Below are 23361 nucleotides of genomic sequence, written 5' to 3'. Positions count from 1 at the left end.
CTGCGGGCTCATATTCAGCCGCTGTCGACCAACATCCCCAGGTCCTTTTCCGCCGGCAGCTCTCCAGCCGCTCTGCCCCAGCCTGTGGCGTTCATGGGGTTGGTGTGACCCAAGTGCAGGACCCGGCACTTGGCCTTGTTGACCCTCACACCGTTGGCCTCGGCCCATCGATCCGGCCTGTCCAGACCCCTCTGTGCAGCCATCCTGCCCTCCAGCAGGTCAACACTCCCACCCAGCTTGGTGTCGCCAAGATGGAGGGGGTCTGGCCGCCGGTACTCACAGGACGGAGAGGGCCCGATGGTGTGTGGCAGGGGGCAGGCCATCCAGGGCGGCATGGCGGCAGTCCTGCAGCCACCCTCGGCAGCGGCACGGACAGGGTCCCCCGGGGCAGGGGGCCGCCACCAGCAGCAGCGCCAGCAGCAGGAGCGGGCAGCCGGGCCCAGGCAGGCCCATGGCAGACCAGGCCCAGACGGTGGTCGCCAGGCAACAGGGGGGTGCAGGCCTCACGGCCCGGAGCTGGGACTGACAGTTTGGGCCTCTCCACCATAAAATCTAAAATAAAATTACAATCTCCACCTGAGAACTTGCCCCAGTAGAGGATTCACTGCACGCCGTGGAGGGCTGGGCCCTCCCTCCAGCATCGCCCCTTGTGAAACGCTGTGAATCTCGCTTCCCCATTTGGATTTCTCTAAATTCAGCGTCCCGACGCTGGATTTTGTTTCACCTTCCCCGTTAAAAAGCTCACCCTGGTATCAGGTGTCTTCTTCTGGAGCAAATCACCTCTTCCCGCTCTTTCTAGTTAAATTAAACAGGCCACAATCCTCCCGTTTCACGAGAGAACACAAATCATTCCTGTGGCTCTTCCTTGAGCTCTCCCATTTTACAATCATCTTTTTTTTCCAAAGACAGGGGTCAAAAAACATGCACAGGGCTCTGTTATCAAATAAGCTTTCCCCCCACTGCATACCCTCATGATTCGGGGAACTTGATGCCCCTTCCCATTGCCTCTGAGATTCATTCACCACACAGAGTTACAAAATCTTACTTAATTTAATGAAAAACCTCTTAAAAAGAACCTTTGCTTTACATCGTGACAATGTCCCAACTCCTTGTAGCTGGGGCTCAACCCATGTGGCTCAACACATTACGAGAAGACTTAACGCTGATTTCCTTAAAAGAAATTTCACTTAGAGCGGTATTTTCCCTGTGCCTGTGCAGGCGTCTCTAAGTACCACAGCTACTCCTGCTGGTAAGACGTCTCCTTCTGCCGTCTCCGGCTTTCTCCGGCGGATCAGAGCGAACCTGAACTGAAGGCTCTTGGAAGGGCAGGCTCGTTCCTTTTATTTTTCTATAAGTGCCATGCACATCTGTTATGCTGTCTAAATAATAATTGTGCAGCTAAGCTGGCTTCTATATATAGCTGACCTGGATAAGTTGACAGGAAAACACTTCCTCTCCAAAAACAGCATATATTTTTGGGCTTAATTTTAGTAACACTAGGTTTATTGCCCATTTCTTGCGCTGTTACGTATCCGGAGAAAAAGAAAACAGTGGATATGACGCACATGTCATTTCACAGCGTTAAGACTTTCATTCCGAATCAAACGCTGCAGAACTTTTGGAAACGATGTGAAAACAGAGCTGCGCTAATTAGACGGCACCTCCCGGCTAGGGAGCTCATCATCAAAACTGACATCAGACAAAACTTCTTCTTCCAGGTCAAACTGTTCCACGGACAACTCACTGACCTGGGAAAAGAAATCAAGAGTAAATTTCTTTCTCTCCAATGTATTTTCGGTTCATCCCTCTGCATCTGGAAACTATATATTTTTACCACGTGCAAGAGACAGCCTCCATGGAATTTACCGACTCAGGAACATTTCTGTTTCGGAAAGACTGACCGACATCACAAGGCAATGAACCTACAGGACACCCAGCAGCTCTCTTCCCGAACAAGTCCTTCCGAATTCCTGCCTGTTCCTCTTCCTATCAGGCTGGAAGGTGCCTTGCGGAGAGAGCACCGAATTAACCTCCCACACACCATCAGAAGGGAAGTGAGAGGGAGGGGAGGGCAGGGATGGCTCTTTGGGTAAAACAGAGGTTTGAGAAGCAGGAGGCTTTCTGTTTGACTTCGCTCCTCACTTCTCTTATGGTGATTTCACATGAGGTCGGCTCTCTGCGGGTTTCAAAGAAGTCAGATGGAGGGGGCTGTACGGAGGAAAATGCAGAGAGAGAACAAACCAGCAGAGATGTCATCTTCTCAACTGATAAAAAAAACAATAATCTGGTGGGCGTTAGTTACTTCACGCACGAAAATACCTCCTATTTTACAGCTGCTCTTCAGTAAGAAAGGAAGATAGTCCTGCCCGTGGACACCAGGTGACTCAGCGTCATCAAACGGAATAAAGTATCACAAGGTTCGTTAGACGCTTCCTCCATGCAAACTGCAGGAGGAGTTTGACGCTGCGCAGCGCGGAGCTGACGCATCATGTGAGAGTGATGCCCGCTTTCAAAACCCGTCCCTTTCAGTCGTCTCCCCTGGCAAGCAGCAGCGTTTTCAGTCTTCTGCTGGGGACCGGCTGCGAGCAAAAGCTGGCACGCAGAAGTCATCTCGCTGAGCACAATAATTAAAGTTTTACTGTTGTACCTGGGTATTTTTGTTCAGTGCATGCTAACAATTACCTGCAGGGATTCCACCCAAGCTTTTATTTCACCAAAGCTTTTAACAATCATTCCCTCTGGGGTAAGGATAAGTTTACGAAGTGCATTTCTAGACGGGGAGTTTGATTTATTTAAGAACGTATTAAAAAATCATTTGATTTAACACACGGTGACTTTACGGGGGTTTTCACTCTTACAGATTCTACAAAGAGCGGTCCTGGACACTGTCACGCGTCAGACTTGTCAACTTGCACCATAACAGTCCTTGTCCCCTAACTGCGCACTTCCCTGTGCTGGCTACAATATCCATGCATTTCTGCACAAAGATACCCAAAAAAGTAAGGGTTTTAAAACCTTGGCGTGCTGCACAATTTCAAGATGTAACCGCTTCCTGGGATTTAAGTCAAGGTAATCGCTGCTGCATAAAAGGAGGGTGTCAGAGGCTGTAAGAGTTAACAGCTCTGTCTCCAATCCCTAGATGTAACATAAAGGTCCTGTGCAAAAGCTAAATATCCACCGGTTTTACCTGAACAAGCCCCTTCAGTTCCTCTTCTGTTAAGGAGTCTGTGAGCTCCTCTTGGGTGGGATTGTACTCCACGGCCACTTTCCCATTCTCTGAAACAGAATAAACAGCCAGAGAACAAACACGGTTAATTACTACGGTGTCTAATGCCAACAAACCTACCCTAAACTCCAAATGGGACAATCCTGCTTCATAACGGCTTTCAGAGCAACCGGCTGGTTGGTCTGAAGGAATGTGCTTCTTTCTCTGGCCTCTCTTCTCTGCGGAAAACCAAATGGCTCTTACTAAATGGAGTGGAAACTGAAATTGCGGAAGCAGAAATCTACGGAGAAGACGGAGCATGTTAATTGCTCGTCTCCGTGTACATGATGGACCAGGAGGCAGGAAGGACTGCAAAACATCTGAATCCAGAAAGCCACCTTTGGAAAAAACACCTTAAGGAGTCCAGGGGAGGAGCCTGGCAGATGAAAGGCCCCTCTCTCTAAAATGAGGATAGTGGCACTGACCTGATCCCATAGGGATCTGTCCTGATAAGCATAAAAAACTAAAGTACTCAGATACCACACAAAGAGGCGTCACCTGAAAGCCCAGAGACCACAAGACCTGGAACCCAGAGAAAGCAGATCCAACAGTTCCTGGACAGGCACCGAGTCAGCTGCTGTGATTAAAAACTCAAAGGAGTAGTAACCCCAAAGAAGCAACGTGGAACGCCACAGTGGGGCACGGACCTTTGATGCCCCCTGGCTGGCTCGGAACCAGGACAGGAATGTGCCAAGTGCTGCAATTCAGTTCATGCTCCCGCTGGAACCAGAACTTCCCCACATCCCTACTGGGCATGCACACGTAGTGCTACAATCTTGGAATTTGGAGTCTCAATGATTTATTTATCATAAAAAAATCTGACCTCCCGTTGGGTTTTCCTTGCACTCACATAGCTCAAGTTTAGTTTTGCCCCAGACCCTCATAGCCCAAATGAATCCCAAGAAAGGTTCAGAGAAGAATTCACATCCATTATCATGAGTTATAATATCATTAGCCCAAACAGCCTCGTGTTTAATACAAAAATTGGCCTCACCTAAGACTACGAGGAGTATCTTCTGAAAGGCGCAAGACAAAGCCTTCCCGACTGCGACTTTCTGAGCTCTCCTTGAGGCCGTGACAAACTCGAGAAGATCTGAACACAACAAGCAGCGTGTTATCGATATCAAGACGACACTCTGCAATCGAAGCACACCCGTTGCCTTGCGCTAGGAAACGTAACCAAACACAGCCTTACGGAGCCGATAAGAAAGCTGCTTGTGTTTCGGGAGCCGCTGGCAGCATGGCAGCACCCTCGAAGGGGTTTTTGTTGCCAACCCCCAGCAGCACGCGACCCTCAGCCCTCTGTCAGGACTCTGCCCAGCGCAGCGGGCAGTGCAGAGCCCTGCTGGCACCGGAGCTGTGCCACAAAGACAGTATGAAGAATCCAAAGCCATGTTCACACCAGAAGTGGCTGCAACGGGGAATGAACAACGCTGCAGGCGAGAGGGAGAGAACAGAGGGTACTTTTCCCCTTGTACTGGGCACTGGTGAGGCCCCACCTCGAGTGCTGTGTAAGGTTTTAGGCCCCTCACCACGAAAAAAGAACTGAGGTTCTGGAGCGTGTCCGGAGAAGGGCAACGGAGCTGGTGAGGGGTCTGGAGCACAAGCCTTGTAAGGAGCGGCTGAGGGAGCTGGGGGTGTTCAGCCTGGAGAAGAGGAGGCTGAGGGGAGACCTTCTCGCTCTCTGCAGCTCCCTGAAAGGAGGGGGTAGCCAGGGGGGGTCGGTCTCATCTCCCAAGGAACAGGCGCTGGGATGAGAGGAAACGGCCTCAAGTTGCGCCAGGGGAGGTTTAGGATGGATATTAGGAAGAAATTCTTCACCGAAAGGTTTATCAAGCATTGGAAGGGGCTGCCCAGGGAAGTGCTGGAGTCACCATCCCTGGAGGTATTTAAAAGCCGGGCAGACGCGGTGCTGAGAGACATGGGGTAGTGGTGGGTCTTGTCAGAGTTAGGTTGATGGTGGAACTCCATGATCTGAAGGGTCCCTTCCAACCTGGGCAATTCTATGATTCTATGATCCTAGGAAAGCGATACTGGTGCGAAGCAGGGAGGGAAGAGGCACGCTCAGGATCCCTTGCTGCGTAGCACAGCAGCTCACAAGGCCCTGCACAGATCCTTGCCTCCGGCTAAATTCAGATACTTTATGAGAGCCACAAACTGTGCAAAAGCAAGACTGACCAGTGCCTGTGCCAGATGCTAAGAGAGACTTCCAGCTGCATCCAAAACGTACCTCCACTGTTTTCTATGTCTGCCTCGCCGAGGGCAACTCCCTTGGTGCGTACCCTGTGGTGGGGCAGTGTCACCTCTACAGCACACAGGTATTTCACGGATCGCTTCTGTAACGTCTCTCCCAGTTCCTCATTCTCACCATCAAAGCCAGATACATTCTGCAGCTGTTGGGAAGACCACAAATCATTAATTTTCACCAAAGAGGAAGGGGATCTTATGACCACCGCCTGGATACCACACACCACCTCTGCACAGCATGACTCCAAGGCAGAAGCACACGGTGGAGACAGCGCAGGGATATTTACTCTTTTGACCCTATTTTAGAAATACTTCATAGTCCCCATCCTCCGAATCTCAGTCATCTTGGACACCTTCAGCACACAAAGACTACGGTCAAGCCCTGGCACTGCTTTCATTGCAGCCACCCCCATTTTTATTAACAGAAGCCCAGGCAGCGCCTTCACCCATAGAAATCTTCTCCCCCCAGGCTTTCAAAATACCCTCACTTGCGTCCTAACCACAGCTCCCGTAGCTGTCTATTATTTGCTGATTTGAGGACAATTCTTCTTATTCCACCAACCACTCTACCGAAGAAGAGGATGAGGAGAAGGATGATGGATGAATATAAAGGGCCCCTTACTGTGATGATGCGACTGGACCAGCCGTTAAAGCCAAGGTAGTGGTTGGCCAACTCCTGGCACTTGTTGCTGTTGAGAGCAAGAACTTGCTGCTGAAACCCTTTCTGCTTGGTGCAAACGCAAACCTGTCCGGGAAAGAACTCTGGTTAGCCAGGCTTTGCTTGCAGGGTTCCCGCTACAGACACACCATGGATGGCTCTGGGACAGTCACTCGAAGGTAACCTCTTCCCTGACCGCATGCGTGCTTCTGTGTTAAATGTTTTTTCCCGGGAATGGGCCCTGCAAATTATTCCAAAGGAGGGATGCTGCCATTTTACTGCTAAAATACTACCTGGCAGCCAGCAGATGGTGGGCCCGTGCAAATCTCATGAAGTTCAACCAGGCCTGCACATGGGTCGGGGCAATCCCAAGCCCAAGTCCAGGCTGGGCAGGGAATGGCTGGAGAGCAGCCCCGAGGAGAAGGACTTGGGGGTGTTGGTGGGTGAGAAGCTCAACACGCCCCAGCAACGTGTGCTGACAGCCCAGAAACCCCCCGCAGCCTGGGCTGCATCCCCAGCAGCGTGGGCAGCAGGGCGAGGGGGGGATTCTGCCCCTCTGCTCCCCTCGGGGGAGACCCCCCTGCAGCGCTGCCTCCAGCGCTGGGGCACCAACAGCAGAAGGACACGGAGCTGTTGGAGCTGGGCCAGAGGAGGCCCCGGAGACGCTGGGAGGGCTGGAGCCCCTCTGCTGTGGGGACAGGCTGAGAGAGCTGGGGGGGTTCAGCCTGGGGAAGAGAAGGCTCCGGGGAGACCTTGGAGCCCCTTCCAGTCCCTGAAGGGGCTCCAGGAAAGCTGGGGAGGGACTCTGGAGCAGGGAGGGGAGCCATGGGACGAGGGGGAAGGGTTTTAAACTGGAAGAGGGGAGATTTAGGTGAGATCTAAGGAAGAAATTTTTCCCTCTGAGGGTGGTGAGCCCCTGGCCCAGGCTGCCCAGAGAAGCTGTGGCTGCCCCATCCCTGGAGGGGTTCAAGGCCAGGTTGGCCGGGGCTTGGAGCAACCTGGGCTGGTGGGAGGTGTCCCTGCCCAGGGCAGGGGGTGGAATGAGAGGATCTTTATGGTCCCTTCCCACCCAAACCATTCTGTGATTCTGTGTCACCGCAGCGGTAGCACCCAGCCACAAGTTAGTAAACTTTTTGCAGAGGAAGCATCGCTGAGATCAACAAATATTGAATGCGATTCTGCCCTGCTGCTGGAGGGCACGGTGCTGGGTCCTGCACCTTCCACACCTGGGGCGGTTCTGCCTACCTTCAAGGGAGATTCCTGAAACAGCCTCTGCCCGTTGCACGTGCGCTGGGCTCTCCTGGCATCTCCAGCTGAGTAAAACTTGATGATGGCGTAATACCCCGGCCCTGCCACGGCAGCGTTTCGGTGCGCTCGCACCGAGTAGAGCGGCCCAAATTTGGAAAACGCTGAAAACAGGGAACGCTGAGGAAAAAGAAGAGACAAAAGGGTCTTTTGAAGTATCTATGGAAGCTCCAGGGGCTGGGCAACAGCGACAGAGAGAGGACTACTCCCAAGACCTAATCACCTAGAAAACAAGGAAAGTTTTTAGTACCGTTTAACAGCAATAAGCCCTGGAGTAAGCAGCGAGACTGAAGATGTGTATGCCTCCATAAAAATAAACTCAACCTGGCTGGATTTCTGCCCCTGAGGACGTCTCGTCTCCCTCATCATCCAGCCCTTGCATCCGGAGGAGAGCGAAAGCAGACGTGGGATTTTCTGTCCCCTGTCACCCTCGTCCCCGACCGCCTCTTGCTCTCCGCCATCCCGCCTTGCGTGAGCGCACTCTTTGTCGAAGTGTGCACTGAAAAAATTAGCCCGATATTTTACGGGCGGAGTTAACGGGGTTTTGTTCCAGCTTTTCCAACTCGTCCTGGTGTCTCTGTAGTTTTGCTGTGCAGAACCGGCTGCGTGGCACAGGGGCAGAAATCACCCTGGGGTGAAGCCCGACACTCCCTTGGGGTTGCCCGGCGCCCAGCACGCCTCAGGGAGAGAAGGAAACTAAAGAATGATTAAAAACAAACAAATGAAATAAAGGGAGGGATTTAAAAATATCTTATTAGCACAAAGGTGAAGCCATGAGTACAGGTGAGGGGGAAGGGACAGGGGCCTTAGCTCCAGTGGGGGAGAGGGATGGTGGGGGGTCCCAGTCCCTGCTCCCCAGCCCTGGGGGGTTTCAGGCCCTGCTCCCTGGCCCCGGGGGGTATCCAGGGTCCTGCTCCCCAGAGCCGGGGGGTCCAGGCACCGCTCCCCAGCCCCGAGGGGGTCTGGGCCCCACTCCTTATCACTAGGGGGGATCTAGGGCCCTGCTCCCCCAGCCCCAAGAGGATCCAGGACCTGCTTCCTGGTCCCCGGGTCAGGGGGTGGTATCCAGGCTGTCACTGCGGGGGGGATCCAGGGCCCGGCTCCTCACACTGGGATGGGATCCAGGCCTCACTCCCCAGCCCCAGGGGACTCCCAGGCCCTGCTCCCCACCCTCGGGAGGGATCCAGGGCCCTGCTCCCTATCACTACGGGGGATCCAGCCCCCAAACCCCAGCCCCGGGGGGGATCCAGGCCCCTCTCCCTGTCACTGGCAGGGGGGAATCCAGGGCCCCGCTTCCAGGCCCCAGGGGGCTCCCAGCCCTGGAGGGGGACCCAGGCCACCACTCCCCAGCCCCTGGGGGGGGGGGTCCCGGCCCTGCTCCCTATCACTGGGATGAATCCAGGGCCCTGCTCCCCGGTCCTGGGGGGATGCAGGCCCCGCTCCCCAGACGCCGGGGGGATCCAGAACCCGCTCCCCAGCCCCGGCTGGGTCCGGGCCCCGCTCCCCGGCCCCGGGGGGGAATCCAGGGCCCTGCTCCCTCTCACTGGGATGGATCCAGAGCCCCTCTCCGTAGCCCGGGGCGGGGGGAATCCGGGCCCCGCTCCCCAGCCCCGGGGGTGTGCCAGGCCCCTCTCCCCCGGCCCGGTCCGAGGCCGTGCCTCACCTCCAGCCCCGGCTGCGGCTCCAGCCCCCAGACCAGCAGCGTCTGGTGGCTCCCCGCGGGCACCCGGAACTCCACCACCTCCGCCATGCCGGGGCAGCCGCCTTCCCGCCCCGCCATCGCCCGGCCCCCGGCCCGCCCCCATCTCGGCCGGGAGACACGGTCTGGGCTGCGGGCCCCGGCCACGAGTGCGGGGGAAAAGACCCCCAAATCCCCACCTCCAGCCCCAAACCCCCACCTCCAGCCCCAACCCCCCCCCCCCCAGCCCCACTTCCCCCCTGCCCAGGCTGCGGCTCGTCCCTCAGAGGCCCCTCATGGCGGCCTGTCCCCGCAGCCCTCCAAAAGCCAGAGACGTGTCAGTGGGTTGCAGGTTTATTCTCTGATTTTCTTTACAAGGAGCAGGGCAGCCGTGGCCGGCGAGGGGCCGGGGCGGTTGGGGAGCCGTCCGCGGTGTCAAACGGTGCAGTTTCCCTCACCGTAGCGCCGGCACTTCATCACCTTCAGGTAGGTCTCCACCTTGTGCAGGTCCTTCTTGAAGCAGGAGAGCAAGCCGTAGTTCTTCAGCAGGGCGTCCTCGTTGCGCAGGTGGATGTCGAATTTGTCGTAGGTGGGTTTGAGGATCTGGGGACCCCGCGGGCTCCGGTCCTCCAGCTCCTGGGAGAGGATGGAGAGATCCTGGGGATGAGCATCCTCCAAGGGGCCCATCGCCGAGACTCAGGTCTAGCTTTAGAGGAGGTTGGGGTGTTTTTTTCCCCCCTTAATCATAGTTCAAGTATATTTTTGAGTGTATGTATTTACAGGAAGGGTAATTATGCAGGGGTGATGCTACACAAATTGCTGCCAGCGAGAAGCAAGCTGGCCACGAGGCTGCAGGGAAGGAGGAGCGTGTCCTTTGGGGTCTTAAAATAAGGGGAAAATTGCAGGGTCTGTCCATAGCTACTCTAGCCAAGGAGATGGGGAACTGGGTAATTTTCTCCCACTTTACTCTTTTCTTTCTCCCGCTTTCCCAGTGAGCAAAGCTCTAACCCAGTCCCAAGGTGTGTGCATCTGGAGCTGGGAGATCGGCCGTCTGCCATTCCTCCTGCCTTGCCTTGCTCACCAGCTGGCACAGCAAACAAGACAGTTCTGGTTAAGTAAACAGTGCCGTAAATGGATGAAATGTGATTATTTGCTAGTTTGTGTATCGCTTCCCAATGCCCAAGCACATACCATACACAGAGCAAAATCTGGAAATGGTACTGATACATATATACCTACTTGCAGGACAGAAGATCTCTATTTACTCTCAGGGCCTGACTTTCAGAGTTATTTAGATGCCAGAAGATGTAAATAATTGTCCAGACTCATTTCTCACAGACACAGGTCTCAGAGCTCTAGCTACATGGTGATGCTGGCAGTTTATATATAAGTTTATAAAGTTTATACTTAGTTATAGAGGAAGCATAACTGAAAAGGTGTCCTGACAGATAATAAGCAATTTCTTTAAAATAATAAAGCAAAGATTAAGAGCGACTCTCGTAGAAGACCACTCTCCAGCTCTCAGCTGTCTGGGTGCTCTATTAATGTAAGAGAGAAACATGGGAGTAAAGGCTTCCATCTGTACACAGACTTGTGCGCGCTGTTTTTATAAAACGTTGGAAGACCTTAAAGCCAGGTTGCAAACTTCATAAAATTTACTCCCCTTTAAAATGTTTTGCATGGAGATAGAGCAAACATCCTTCCGTTGCTGTTTGTACAGATTTAACTGATGGAATACTCTTTGGTGCTGGGTTTGGAAAGACTTTGGGTCCGGACTGTTGTGATTTTCCTGGTCTGTGCTGCTATCTGAGTGGTTATGGCTTTCTATTCACACTTATTATGTGTTTTTTTTATACTCCCCCGTGATGGAACATGTGCAATGGAGTGTCATGATCTCGTTATCTTAAAGTAATCAGAGTCCAAGGGATGCCACTGGCCTTCAGAGTGGAAGGTGGGGAGATTTCCCGTGGTCTTTGGATCCCATGGAAGACCCTGGGAGCTGAGTGCCCTGTCTCTAGGAGATCCCTGTTATTCTGTAATCGTGCTCCAACTTACCCTCATGAGAGCTTGGATCCCTTCTTCCAGGTCCTTTAGTTTTTCATATACTCTGTCTGAGGTGCCGAAAACCAGATTGTTTGTGAACACCTTGCTTAGGTATTGCACCGGCGTCAGCCAGGACTGGATGAGAACCAGTGAAAACCGAAGAAGCTCCATATCCTGAAATTAAAAAAAAAACGAAAGGGTCAAAGAGATATTTGGTACAGTTACCTGTAGGTCTTGCTCCCTCCGAAACAGCCTGGGGCTGACCCAGAGATGTGCCACTGCTCCTGCAGCTTCAGCAGATACAGAGAAGTTTGCAAGCTGAAGAGCAGCACCCAGCCATATGTCCCGCGGAGACAATAGTTTTTCTCCTCCTTGGGGTGGGAATATGATTTATAGTCTTAACCCAGAAGAGTCGTTCTTTGTTCATGCAGGGTTCAAATAGTAAAAAAGGGAGGGGAGGAATGATACCTCGGGAAAGCCTCTGTCCCTGTAATGAAGCACGGCTGGGCTCTTCAAACAGGTCTGTGCTTGCCCAGGGGAGCGAACTTACCGATTTCTGCTGGGCATCGTCCTTCCCCGTGGGAGCAGGGATGGTTTCTGAGTAACAAAATGCTGCCTGAGAATTTTTGTTGGCGTGTCTCTGGTCCTCTGGAATATAGGTGCGTTCCTGTGGAGACATCCCAAATACGCTGAGATCTGTTGCCCACGTACTGGGAGAAGACCACAGACACTTTCCCCGAGCTGTCCTGAACGGTTACTCTTTGCAAGAAGTAAATACGAGACATGAGGTGCCTCTGTACGGGGCTGGCAGGTGGGAACAGGAGTTTGTGTGTTGGCACAGTAGCTTCTGGACCTAAAGGTCTTCTTTTCGCTAAGCCAAAGTGCTAAATTGAATGCAAAACACCCTGGGACCAGAAGTAGGTGACCCTCAAGGACAGTTCTTGCCAAAGTGACAGCTCATGCCAGCTCCTGGCAACAGCAGAGACTGGGTAGTTTTAAGCACTTGGGATCAGCCAGGGCTGTGGGTGACGGTCACAGGAAAGCCTTGCAAAATATCTGTGCCGTCTCCCAGTGCTTTCAGAGCCAGGTTTCTCTTTGAGACAGCTGACCCCCTGCGGTGGGTCTGGACACGGGCAGCAATGGCCCTGAGGAGGGGACTGTGCAGGATCAGAGCGGGACGCGGAGAGCTGAGAAGAGGAGACAGGGCCCAAGCTGATGGGACATCGCCTGTCCTATCCCATTAAAACCATTTTGCCTCATCAAGAACTGTCGAAGGCGACACTAATTGTTGACAAGTCTCTGTTTCTAGGAAGTTATACTGGGTGGGAAGCTGTGGCACGGTCCTGAAACCATCAAACTAATGTGAAGGTGATGCCCAGAGGATGCAACACTTACGAACTCTTTGTATGTCTCGGCAGCCAGGAGGTGAAGGTGCTGAGCCCTCAGCACGGCGTTGGCAAACAGGTTGGAAAGGGGCATGGCCGGGAAGGTGGCAGCTTCCTGTGGCCACTGCAGTCCCAGAGCGATCGCAGCAATGAAGAGAGGAGAAAACCACGACCCTGCAGCAAAGCGGAGAGGAAAGGCGGTGGCAGTCCTTTAGTGGCCGTGCTGAGGAGAATGAATTCCCAGCCTCTTCTCTCCGTGCTGGCTGAGAGCTCACCTTCCTGACTGTCTTGTTTGGCTCCTCGGGTGAGTTTAACCCTCCCCAAAATCAAATGGAACCTCATCCCCTGCCACTGGACCTGCCCTCGAGGCTTGTACTGCTCTCAGCGTTACCAGCGGTGTCTTCCTGGCTGAAGAGTCATTGCTCCTCCATGGAAACTAGAGTGTGTCCCTATGTTTTTCCCTAACACGCTCGTGTGTTTCCGTAGGCCTTGCCCTCATGAGGAGAGCACACTGTGTGAGCAAGCAGGGGATGGTGAGCACCAGGTGAGGGTCTGGGAGTAGCTCACGTCAGCCTTGGTTTACTCCACGCTGCTGAGGTGAAACCGCCTGTCTGCCTTCACTGGTGACATTACCTGTGCTCTGACCAGCTTCTTTTTCTTTCTGGGACATTCCTGTAGAATTTGGTGATCTTTGTCAAGCCTAAAGGTTTTCCGCCCCTGACATCTAACTCACACAAGTGTCCATCTGTGCTTACAGAGACCACAAAGTTAATCTCAGACAAATAAATACCTTTCAGTGAAGGAATGCCCTGGAGCCTGTAGGGCTTGGATGTATGCATTAGACATCATCCTGATCCCCGTCTTCAGCTTGGAATATGAGTTTTAATATCCCTGCCAACATTCATGTTAATAATCACTGTTATAACTGTGGCTTGACCTTATTCTTCGTGTTCTCCACCCTCTCCTTGCCCAGTTCAGGCTAACGACTACCTAAGTTAAGTCCCGCTGTACGGAAAGGTGTTCTTTTCCATTGATTTAGAAGTTGCCACATTTTAATTTAGAGCTGGCGCTGAGTGTGTGCCGCCCACCGCAGTCCCACCCCATCACCACCCTACGCGGGCAGCAGCGCTGGCAATCCTTTAAAACTGAAATAAAGAAAAGTACCTGGAGCCATTTCTGCGCGCTGCGTTGCTCAGGTGTTGCTTGAGAGCGAATGTTTCCTCCTTTTCGTCTAGGCTGGTGAAGGTAACTGTCGAGCCACCCCTTATATAGCAGGGGGTCTGTTTAAAATGTATGTATGTGTTCATGATCACAACAACATCTCTATATCTTCTCCGTGCATAAATGCACAAGTGTTCGCAATGGTGCTACCCAATCGTAGTCGTTTATACATAGATGTAAAGGTTGGGGAGGTTGTTTGCCTGGGGATGAAATCGGCGCTGAATAATTTCGCCATGTTCTGCTGTTTATTGCAAAGAGGGGCTTTATGGTCGTTGGAAGACCCATCCCAAATCAGATCGGTGCTTTTACATGGTGGAATTTGCCACAGAGGGTCGAAAATCCACCTGATTTCCCTGCCTGGCCCTACATCCTTGGCCACCCAGTTAACAGGGCAGACTGACCAGTTTGGGAGACTTCTGACTCGAAGCAAGTGGGATGTTTTCCCCCTTTATCGTTAGCAGTGGCAGAGCTGGGCGGATGTTGTCAGGTGACAAGTCATTTCTTTCACGCCACCAACATTTCCAAAGTTCAGCCAATAGTTTCGGCGAGCTGGTTTGGCGTCGGTGTGACGAAGAGCTGTCACACCCGGCTGCCTGTTCGGGTACCAGCCTGCCCACCGCAAATCCCAGATGCCAGCGCTCTGGGACGTTTCTCACGTCCTCAGATGGACAAGACCATGGGAAGATCTGGTTATCAGCGTCTTCCTGCTCTTGCCTGAGCTACAAATGTGAAATGTTCTCTGGATGAAGCAGAGGGCTGGTGTGGGAAGGAGGTATTTGAGATGACGAAGAGGAGGTGGGGAAGAGGAGAAGTCGCAGCACGCCTATCCCTGCTTTTGAGCAAAACAAGACAGGGATAGGAGATTTCTGGGGGGGCTTAAAGGACTTTTACCCCCCATAAGGCACCGATTGCTCCAAACCACCCTGTTTTAGCCCTTTGTCCGGGATTCAGGGACTGCTCCCTGGCCAGGGCTGGTGATTTGGCTGCCCCAGGCCCTGGGTTTGCCGTGTCCCCGTGGTGTGGCTCCGGTTTCTGAGAGGCAGCATCGTCAGCGGGGCGGCTGGAGCAGAGGGTGCGAGAGCTGGTTAATAAACATGCCGGGGGGAGCGCGGTCTGTTCCGAGAAGCCCCCGGGTGTTTGCTCGCTGGAAATGTGGTGGCGTCGCAGAGTAAATGTCAGTCCCTAGAGAAGAGGGAACAGTGGGTCCTGCAGCTATCAGGTATCCCGTCACCCAGTAGCCGGCAACATCTGGGTGTGTTTTTCTGCTCCGGATCATGTTTAAATACGTCAATATTTGTCAGAAATGAGCAGAGCGACAGACACCCCCAGCCCAGCACAGGCTCTGCTGCCTGGTGATGATGCTGCTCGACCACCTTGTACCCGAGTCCTGCCTGTCGCTTGCTGCCCTGCTGCCTCTGGAGCTCTGTTAGTAAAAGCACGGTGCTCAATCAACGAATTTTATTTTATGTCGCAGCCAGGCACGGGGATGCCGGGATGATCCAGGCTGTGCGGTGGCCCTGAGGCTTGGTTTGTCCCCCGTCATCTCCGAGGCAGAAGCGCCGCGGCGAAGGCAGCGCGTGACTGCGAAGTGCTGGGCTGGGCACGCACACACCACTGGCAGAATTACCCTCGCGTAAGCCGCTCTCAAAGATCAGCTTGGCGTTTTTCTAGCTTTCGAATGCCTGCCTTTGCGACCCAAAGTGGCGTCTTGGCAAGCAGCGTGAGACTGTGTAATTTCCCAGTTAATTTTCTTTTTAAAAAGACAAAAAAAACCCGAAAAAAAACCAAAAACAAAAAACCCAAACCCCTCAGTTTTCTTCAGGGTGGTCCCGTGTCCACCCGCCTTACCCTGAGCATCACCAGCAGCATCTCAACAAGTGAAGCAACTTTCCTGGCCCCTCCTGCCCCCCAGCCTTGCTGTGGTTGTGTGGAGAAGACCTTCCCTGACCCATGGGCGAGCTGTGACCACTGACTCCTGACCCAGCAGCCAGCTGCTGGCCCACAGCCCTGGCGCTGCACTTCGGTGGGCGACGACGTGGTTGACAGAGCTTTTAAGTGACGGTTGACTGCCTCCGCTAGCTCGCTACTCGGCGGGTAAATATTCCTTTTCGGGTTGGATTGGTGGCTTTTATTTACTGGAACTGCTCGGTTTCACTGAACCCGTTTCTAAAGAGGAGGCTGGAGAGGTCCAGGACTGCAACCCAGCCCGTCCGCACGAGCGTCCTGCTCATCTAGGGATACAAATCAGGGCAAAACACCGTAGATACTGAAATATATTTATTTACGTGAAATGCGTTTTAAATACAAACCCATCTCAGTATAAAATGACAACAAACCCTATCTCTGGGCTCCCTAGAAACTAGTCTAAGCATTTAAAAGAAACCGCTAACGCTACAGAAATGTTTATTTGCTTCTGGCGTGTTAAAGGAAGCCAAAGCCCTGGGCTAAGAGTGTAGCCAAGCGGCAGAGCGGAACTGGGGTCGCCGAAACTGCTTTTTGACATCGGTGGCTTCCTCTCCAGGTGCAAACAGCAGATTCTCCTTAATTTTCATACGGTTCGGTTAAGGCGGCTGAGCGAGTTGTTTACGCAGAGCTGAGAAAGCGGTTGGGAACTGGGAAGGCCGGAGAATTCGCCTTCCTCTTCCATTTCGTAACTGAAAACGAGGGATGGAGGGATGAGCTCTGCTAGTCCTAAAACCTTGGCAAACGCGGAAACCGGGAACAGCCGGTTCACTTCTCTCGCTGTGAATGTTCCTTTCTTTAATTAATCCGTTTTATAAGTAAAACATGTTTAAGTAACATTTATATGCATGTGCGTGCAACTAATTTGGGGTGGTTTTATTTAACTAGTAAAAATCAAGCTTAAAATGCCGGTTTTGTGCTATTTAGATTGAATTCCAGTTTTCCACGAAGGTGGTTTACTACTAAACAAGAACCATCCTGTTCCCTGCTGAAAAGCCCTGTTTGCTCAGGATTTTACCCTCCCTTTTCTGCCGGCTGGGATGCGGAGCAGTCCCGTCTTCTCCTCGGGGCCCGAAATGTCACGAACCACAGGGACGCGGGGGCCCTGGCCTCTCTGAGCGGGGACAGATTTTCAGCCCCACGGTCCTCATCATCCCTTTGTCCTGCCTCGTCCAGCCAAACCCACCGTGTCTCTCCGGACCCCCCTGAGCCCTGCTGTTGGATGCCCAGCCGGTCCCGAGCCCCATCACCCACACAGCTGCTTCCGTGCCAAGATAGTTTTTTATTAACAAAACCAATTAGCGCCGCTCTGTTCCTCTCCAGATGTTTTTTAGCTTCTCTTGCAAGACCAGATGTAGCTGGGAGCGGAATTTCTGGCCCTGGGCTTCGGTTCCTGGTGATGGTCTTTGTCCCTCGTCCCCAGCTGACATCTTGGGACCACAAAGGTCCCCCCGTGCGTGCTCAGCGAGAGCTTCCAGGAAAACCCCGCGGCTGCTCTCGGCTTTCCATCCCTGCCTACGCTCGGAGCCCTGAGGAGGTGAAGTGTGGTTTCTACCTAAGTTAGACCTATGAAAAGCTGCTTCTTATTCCCAGAGCATCCATCCTACCAACCCTGGCACCAGGGTTATGGGACACCCCCCAACCGGGCACGGCAGGACGGAGCAGGATGTGAATTTACCCGTTATCTTTATTAGGGCTTGAAAAAGCAGATGGACATTTGAGTCCCACAGTTTACATCCTTCCCGTAGGTTCTGAGATCGGACATGGCCCTCACCAAGGGGACGTCCTTGTGATATGGGCCAGCTCTTGCCTGGAGAGGAACAAGACTTGCGCAAGACCCTCTGGGTGACAGCTGTCTGCCCAGCTTTTCCTGTAGTCTTTGGGGAGAAAGAGGTTCTTTTGGAGGATCCTCCATTTTAGACGACTGCCAGCTTGGCCTGCTGGACACGTCTGTGGCTGAAGAGCTAAACAGTGGCCCAAAATCCGCTTCTTGTAAAACCCACATGGTACTGCTCACCTCGGCTCCTCTGCCAGGGCTGCAGCGGGGTCTCACAGCCCAGGAGGGTCCTTGCAGGACGGAGAGGGATCATGTCCGGTCCTCTCCTTCCCAGGGATGGTGGGGCTGGAGGAGACCCGCCACCCACCCTGGTACTTCCATTGCATTAACCATGCAGGAGCTCAGCGCCGTGGTGTGGGGCTGCCCGGGGTTTGGGGCCAGTTCGCTACCAGGGGGATTGCAGGTAGCTTCTAATTTCTACATAGGCTTTAGGGGTTCATCAGCGGGGCGGTGAGAGCGACAGGGCAGCCTTTGGTGGGCAGCAGGACCCGAGTTCCGCGCAAGGCTGCTGGAGATGGTTTGCAGCCCGGGATTCGGGCACCCATCAGAGCCGTGGTCCAGGGCAGGAACCGGGGGCCCCTCCCCGCAGGCGCCGGCAAGGTGCTGGCAGGGAGCCATGCCACCGGTGCCGGCCAGGCGGTGGGCGCAGGACCCCTCACTCTTCACCCGGGTGCTCCCCAACCGTCCACTTGGCCTTCACGTCCCGGAAAGGAGTGATGTCCTCGTAGGTGGCCATCTGCTCCACCTCCAGGCCCTGTGCCAAGAAGAAGGAGGTTGAGACACGGGAAGGGGACCATGGCCTTGGCCACAGCGCGTCCCCGCCTTGGGAGCCTCAAGCAGAGACCCATCTCTAGGCTATTCCCCTGGAGATCGGGGCGGCCTCTGAGAGGGGAGAAGGTGGAGATAGGTGGCTGGATGTGCTCAGAGCTTGGTTTGGTCTTCCAAGCAGCTCTTTACGGCTGAAGTGCAAGAAGCACTTGGGAGGAAGATGCCCTGCAAGGGCTGGTGGTGCCCAGGAGACACCCAAGAAGGGCACAACCGGCCGTTTCAAGGCTCAGGTTGATATTACAGAGGCATTTCTCTAATTAACGCAGCGTTACCTCGTAGGTGTGGTCCTCCTCCGGGCTTTCCTTGCCTTCACCCTGTGGAGAGGAGAGTCACAGGTTGGGTGTCACCAGCACCCACTGGGATCCTCTGTCCCCTGTCCCAGCCTCGTCCCCCCAGGCCAGGTCCAGCGGCTTCCAAATGCAAATCCAGGCAGTCCCCCCCACCCCATTTTAGATGCTTATTTCCCGTATGCAACAGCCCCAAGCCCAGTGCCTGCCCATAGCCATCCCTAGCAGCGTCCTACCCCTGGGGACATCCCAGGCTGGTGCCTGGAGATACATCTGATGATGGGCTGGAGATGCTGTCACTTACTTTATCTAGGAAGAGGAGCATGGGGACGCTGATGAAGACGACCAGCAGGATGGACTGGATGATGATGATGGCATCTTTCAGGGTGTTCCTGCTCTGGATCTGCTGGATGTTGCTGTGACCTGGGAGCAGGAGCACAGGGAGAGCCCTAAGTCCCACCTCCGTGCCAAGCTCCCACGGAACGGGGACGAGCTCGGCCTGGCCACAGGTTCGTGTCAGCAGAGCGGATGGGGGGGGGGCAGGGTGACATACCCTCCCCCTCGGGAGAGACCAGAGCAATGCAAACTGCCCCCGGGGTTGTCATCAGGGACCAGCTCTGGGATGAGATACCTTGGCCAGGAGCCACCACTAGCCAGGACCAGGAAAACTCTGATTTGTTATGGGAATGCAGTCCATGGGATGTGTTTCTGTGGGATGGATGTGCCAGGGAAAACAGGGGGGGTATCCTGCTGCTTGGTGGCTGGCAATGGGCAAAGAAACCGTGCTTCTACAGTTGTATCTGAAGGGGTCCCACCAGCATGGGGTGGGTGCACAGGAGCGTGATACGGGATTCGCATGGCGGGGGAAAAGGTGAGAGAAGAAGAAAGAGCATCTCCTGGGTCTCCCACTCACCCATCACTCTGAGCTCCGTCCCGCACCTGTGCGGTCGCTTCTTCTCCGCCCTGAGGTTCTTGCTGTCACACACGTAGATGCCGTTGTCCTCGTAGGTGATCCTGAAGATGGTGAAGTTGATGAATTTGCCTTCCCTCTTGATGTTGTAGCGGGGGGAGTCGGGCAGCTCGTGCATGTCGTTACTGTTCTCCACCATTTTGTACCACTGCATGCTGTCGGGGTCCTTGGAGGAGCAGATGAAGTGGACGGGCATGTTCTTCTTGGCTGCCACGTACCGCGGGTGCTGCTGCACCACAGGGCACCCGCCGCCTGCCAGGGCACAAGGGTGGTCACGGCCAGCAAGGACCCGGCACCCGGGGAGCCTCAGAGAAAAAGCCACTTCATGAGACTTCCCCCCCCAGCATCTCCCAAATCAAGAGCTTTCCGTTTTCATGGATTATACTGCTTTTGAGCATGGGGCCAGGCTCTTCTCAGTGGTGCCCGGGGACAGGACAAGGGGTAACGGGCACAAACTTGCCCCTGGGAAGTTCCATCTCAACAGGAGGAGGAACTTCTTTGCTGTGAGGGTGGCAGAGCCCTGGCACAGGCTGCCCAGAGAGGTGGGGGAGTCTCCGTCTCTGGAGCCATTCCAACCCCGCCTGGCCGCGTTCCTGTGCCACCTGCTCTGGGTGACCCTGCTCTGGCCGGGGGTTGGAGGGGATGATCTCCAGAGGGCCCTTCCCACCCCGGCCACTCTGGGATTCTGGGATTCAGCTTTGTTTTGGTCAGTCATCATCGTCCGGGGACAGAAATCAGAGACTTTTGGTGAAAATGCGCGTTTAACGGAAACTCTGATTTACTGTGGTGTGGGAATGGCTTCATTTGAGTACTTTTTTGCTGCTCCCACCCCTCTCTTTGTACATCTCATTGGTCCCAGCTCCAAAATAACACCCTGCGTTGACACACACCACAGAGCCTTTGCTAGGACAGCCCCATCTCCCCAGCTGGCTTCTTTCATGCTTCCATATTTTTAAAATTTTGACGCATTTTGTATTTTTGCCCGTGTTTTGGCCCCAGAGCTGGTGAGTTTGAGGGCTCGTTCGGGTTGCAGAGTTGATGCCTAACACCCCGCGGGTGGGAATGGCATAAGCGCCCGGTTCCAAGGCATGGGCTTGTTCAGGCACCGTGCTCTGCAAACGCAGAGCGGAAAACGCGTGTGGTCTTTGGAAAGACAAAATGGGTTCTCCCTCAGCGGAGGGAGAGCGAGGTGCAGGGCTGGGGAAACGCCGCGGAGGAGGTGACAGCCTGGGAATCGCCTCTGTGACGGGGAAGGGCGGTGGGTGATGGGACATCTCCAGCTCCGCAGGGGAGCAGCACCTTCGTGGCATAGCCAGCGGGGACGGGAGGGACCCTGGGGACACAGGTAGGGAAGAGCCCGATGGGTCTGGGAGGTTACCTGTGCTGCTGATGGTGCTGTTCTTGTTTGCTGACGTCCCACCTGCAAGACAGAAGGGCCCTCAGACAGTGGCCAGGAGCTCATGTAGGACAAGCCCGTGTAGGACAAACCCGTGTAGGTTGTCCCACGTGGGATGGCACGTCCCACGTGGGATGTCACATCCCACGGGTCTTTCGTGCCTACTCCATGCGGGATGGAGTGCTGGGGAGCATCAACCACAGCCCTGCTCAGAGGACACAGAGCGGTGGAGATTTGGATTCACACCCTTCCATTTCTGTCCCATCTCCTGAATTTTCCCTAAGCTGCTCTCTGGTTGACGGCCCGGCGAAACCTGCCTGTGCTATTACAGCTGCCCCAGGCTGGCAGCCTTTCAGACAGACTCGCACCTCTTTATTTACACTCTCTGTTTTCTGAATCAACCAGAAACACTTTCCCTGCCGGGGCTTCCCTGGGCTCAGAGCACCGTGATGGCCAGGGCAGGATCTCAGACCTTGGGACCGTGCAGCCCCCCTGGGACAAAAGCTGGATGGAGCCATGCGACCTACAATCCAGTGCAGGAAAGGGGGCAAGACAGGGACCCCCCAGCACCCGTGGGTGCCCCTGCCCACAGCTCCGGTGCTCCTGTGCCTCGGTTCCTCTTGCTGCAGCTGGGCAGGAAGCACCAGACCTGTTTATCGCATCGCTTCAGTGCCCGGCTCCATCCGCTCGATCGATATTCGCCAAACCCCACCGCGGGGAAGCTGGCACGGAGGTGGGGGCTGCACCACCTCCCAGCACGTTGGGGCAGCTGCAAAACTCCCCCCTGCCTCCCCTCCAAACAGAAGAAGAAGAAGAAGAAGAAGAAGAAGAAAGAAGGTTCAATTCCCCAGCCTGAGTTCTGCTGCCTTGCCACCCAGACCTTCGCCATGGGGTCCCCTCCCTTCCCCAGAGCCTCTTCCAGGTCCGTGCTGCCCTCTTCAGCTCCAGCACCTACATCTCCTCAGGCAAACTCCCCCTTCCATCCTCATTTTGTTATTTTTTTTTGAGACGGGGAGATGCGCCTTGTCCGGGCTGTGCGTTGGATACGTCTCCCTGTCACCTGCGGTCCTGCCGGCCAGGCGGGACACGGGGCTTTGCTCTCCGTGTTTTGTTGGTGTTTCTAAACGAAGGCCAGGCTGGTTCCTCACCCTGAGAGCCCTCACGTTCCTCAAAGCCAGGATTTCCATCGCAACCATGGGTGGGCTGAGCTTCCCCTGTCCTCCCTCCAAGCCACCCAGGAGAGCCAGGGCGAAACCTTGTGACCTTGAATCCATGTTGGTGGCCACCCAACAGAAACACTTTAATTGCCCAATCCGTGCTGGACTTGGGTGGCCACCCAATAAAACCCTTGAAATGCCCGTTCCCCTGAGGGCACAACTTTCTCCATCCGAGAGAAATCTCCATCCGAGAGAATCCAAGGCATTTCCTCCTGCCGCAGGATTTTGTGGGTGTCCCTGCACCGAGCAAGAGGAGTTGGAAGGGGACAGGAGCTGGGTCCCGGCTTTAGCTGCTGCTTCTCCACAGGGATGCAAAGGGGAGCAGCACCGGGGTGTTCACACAGGGCCTCCAAATCACCCCCAAACCCATTTTTCCTCCCATTTCTCCTCTGCTCCCGCGCACTGAACCCCACAAAGCAAAGGGACGTGGCTTGGCCGTGGCCTCAGCGATGTGCCGGCCCCGTCCTTAGGCCTCCGAGAACAATAAATGGTAAAAAAAGACCCAACCCCTTCTTTCCTGACACCTGCAACCGCAGCTGGGCAGGCTCGGCACACCCTCAGCCGCCCCAGAAAGCTCCCATGGTGGGGGTCAAGACAGTCGTGTCCCATCCCTGCGCCCCAATGGGAAGCAAAACCCAAAACCCGAGGCAGATGTTGATCCCCGGGCCCCCGCGAGTCCATCCCGGCTCCGAGCGACAGAGAGCAACGGTTGCAGAGCTTAAAACCAGCTCATTGAAAGCCAGCCCTGGGCGAAGCCCCTCATTGCACCGAGCCAGGGCGCATCTCCTGGCTACGTGTTTCCTTGCTCCGAGGTGCAAAGCCCGCGTTTGATGCCTACCTGTGACGAGGGCCATCAGCCAGAGGTTGGCCTGGAGCACCCAGAGCCTCGTGCAAAAATCAGCCATCTTTCACCCCAAACGGCGGGGAAGCATCCAGTTCGCCGGCCCTCCCGTCTGCAGAACACAGCGGCCTCTCCCACCGGCTTGGTCTCCGAACCTAAAAATGGCAAAGCTGCCGCTAAGTGAGACGGCCCCTTTCCTGCTCATGTAAATCCTCCTCGAT

The 23361-nt window shown here is 54.5% G+C and overlaps 3 protein-coding genes across 3 annotated transcripts; all 3 read right to left on the bottom strand.

The window, feature by feature from the left end:
• Positions 1 to 1033: 1033 nt before the first annotated feature.
• On the bottom strand, positions 1034 to 9266 carry RDM1 (RAD52 motif containing 1). Its single transcript, XM_074562288.1, has 7 exons — positions 9139 to 9266; positions 7416 to 7595; positions 6135 to 6257; positions 5496 to 5658; positions 4260 to 4358; positions 3188 to 3276; positions 1034 to 1748 (listed from the first exon to the last, which is right to left on the bottom strand). The coding sequence occupies exons 1-7, from the start codon at positions 9253 to 9255 to the stop codon at positions 1647 to 1649; spliced, it is 873 nt and encodes a 290-aa protein (XP_074418389.1). The 5' UTR covers positions 9256 to 9266; the 3' UTR covers positions 1034 to 1646.
• A 221-nt stretch (positions 9267 to 9487) lies between these two features.
• Positions 9488 to 12798, bottom strand: GH1 (growth hormone 1). The gene is made up of 4 exons (XM_074561982.1): positions 12592 to 12798; positions 11747 to 11863; positions 11209 to 11370; positions 9488 to 9789 (listed from the first exon to the last, which is right to left on the bottom strand). Exons 1-4 carry the CDS (start codon positions 12673 to 12675, stop codon positions 9589 to 9591), a joined length of 564 nt encoding a protein of 187 aa, XP_074418083.1. The 5' UTR covers positions 12676 to 12798; the 3' UTR covers positions 9488 to 9588.
• Positions 12799 to 17028: 4230 nt separating this feature from the next.
• On the bottom strand, positions 17029 to 23361 carry CD79B (CD79b molecule). The gene is made up of 6 exons (XM_074561991.1): positions 23138 to 23361; positions 21065 to 21106; positions 19630 to 19938; positions 19021 to 19139; positions 18702 to 18743; positions 17029 to 18355 (listed from the first exon to the last, which is right to left on the bottom strand). The coding sequence occupies exons 1-6, from the start codon at positions 23202 to 23204 to the stop codon at positions 18257 to 18259; spliced, it is 678 nt and encodes a 225-aa protein (XP_074418092.1). The 5' UTR covers positions 23205 to 23361; the 3' UTR covers positions 17029 to 18256.

This window comes from Larus michahellis, chromosome 18 (genome assembly GCF_964199755.1).
Source record: "Larus michahellis chromosome 18, bLarMic1.1, whole genome shotgun sequence".
NCBI classification, from domain to species: domain Eukaryota; kingdom Metazoa; phylum Chordata; class Aves; order Charadriiformes; family Laridae; genus Larus; species Larus michahellis.
This window is presented reverse-complemented; position numbering and strand designations above follow the sequence as displayed.

Coding starts and splice junctions, on each gene's coding strand:
- RDM1 (XM_074562288.1), bottom strand. CDS start 9,255: ATGGCGGGGCGGGAAGGCGGCTGCCCCGGCATGGCGGAGGTGGTGGAG. Junction 5,659..6,134: donor GGTCCAGTCGCATCATCACA/GTAAGGGGCCCT, acceptor TCTTCCCAACAG/CTGCAGAATGTATCTGGCTT. Junction 3,277..4,259: donor GATACTCCTCGTAGTCTTAG/GTGAGGCCAATT, acceptor ATTCTGTTTCAG/AGAATGGGAAAGTGGCCGTG.
- GH1 (XM_074561982.1), bottom strand. CDS start 12,675: ATGCCCCTTTCCAACCTGTTTGCCAACGCCGTGCTGAGGGCTCAGCAC. Junction 11,864..12,591: donor CCGAGACATACAAAGAGTTC/GTAAGTGTTGCA, acceptor ATGTCTCCACAG/GAACGCACCTATATTCCAGA. Junction 11,371..11,746: donor ACGATGCCCAGCAGAAATCG/GTAAGTTCGCTC, acceptor TTTTAATTTCAG/GATATGGAGCTTCTTCGGTT.
- CD79B (XM_074561991.1), bottom strand. CDS start 23,204: ATGGCTGATTTTTGCACGAGGCTCTGGGTGCTCCAGGCCAACCTCTGG. Junction 19,140..19,629: donor GACGGAGCTCAGAGTGATGG/GTGAGTGGGAGA, acceptor TCCTGCTCCCAG/GTCACAGCAACATCCAGCAG. Junction 18,744..19,020: donor TGCTCCTCTTCCTAGATAAA/GTAAGTGACAGC, acceptor TCCTCTCCACAG/GGTGAAGGCAAGGAAAGCCC.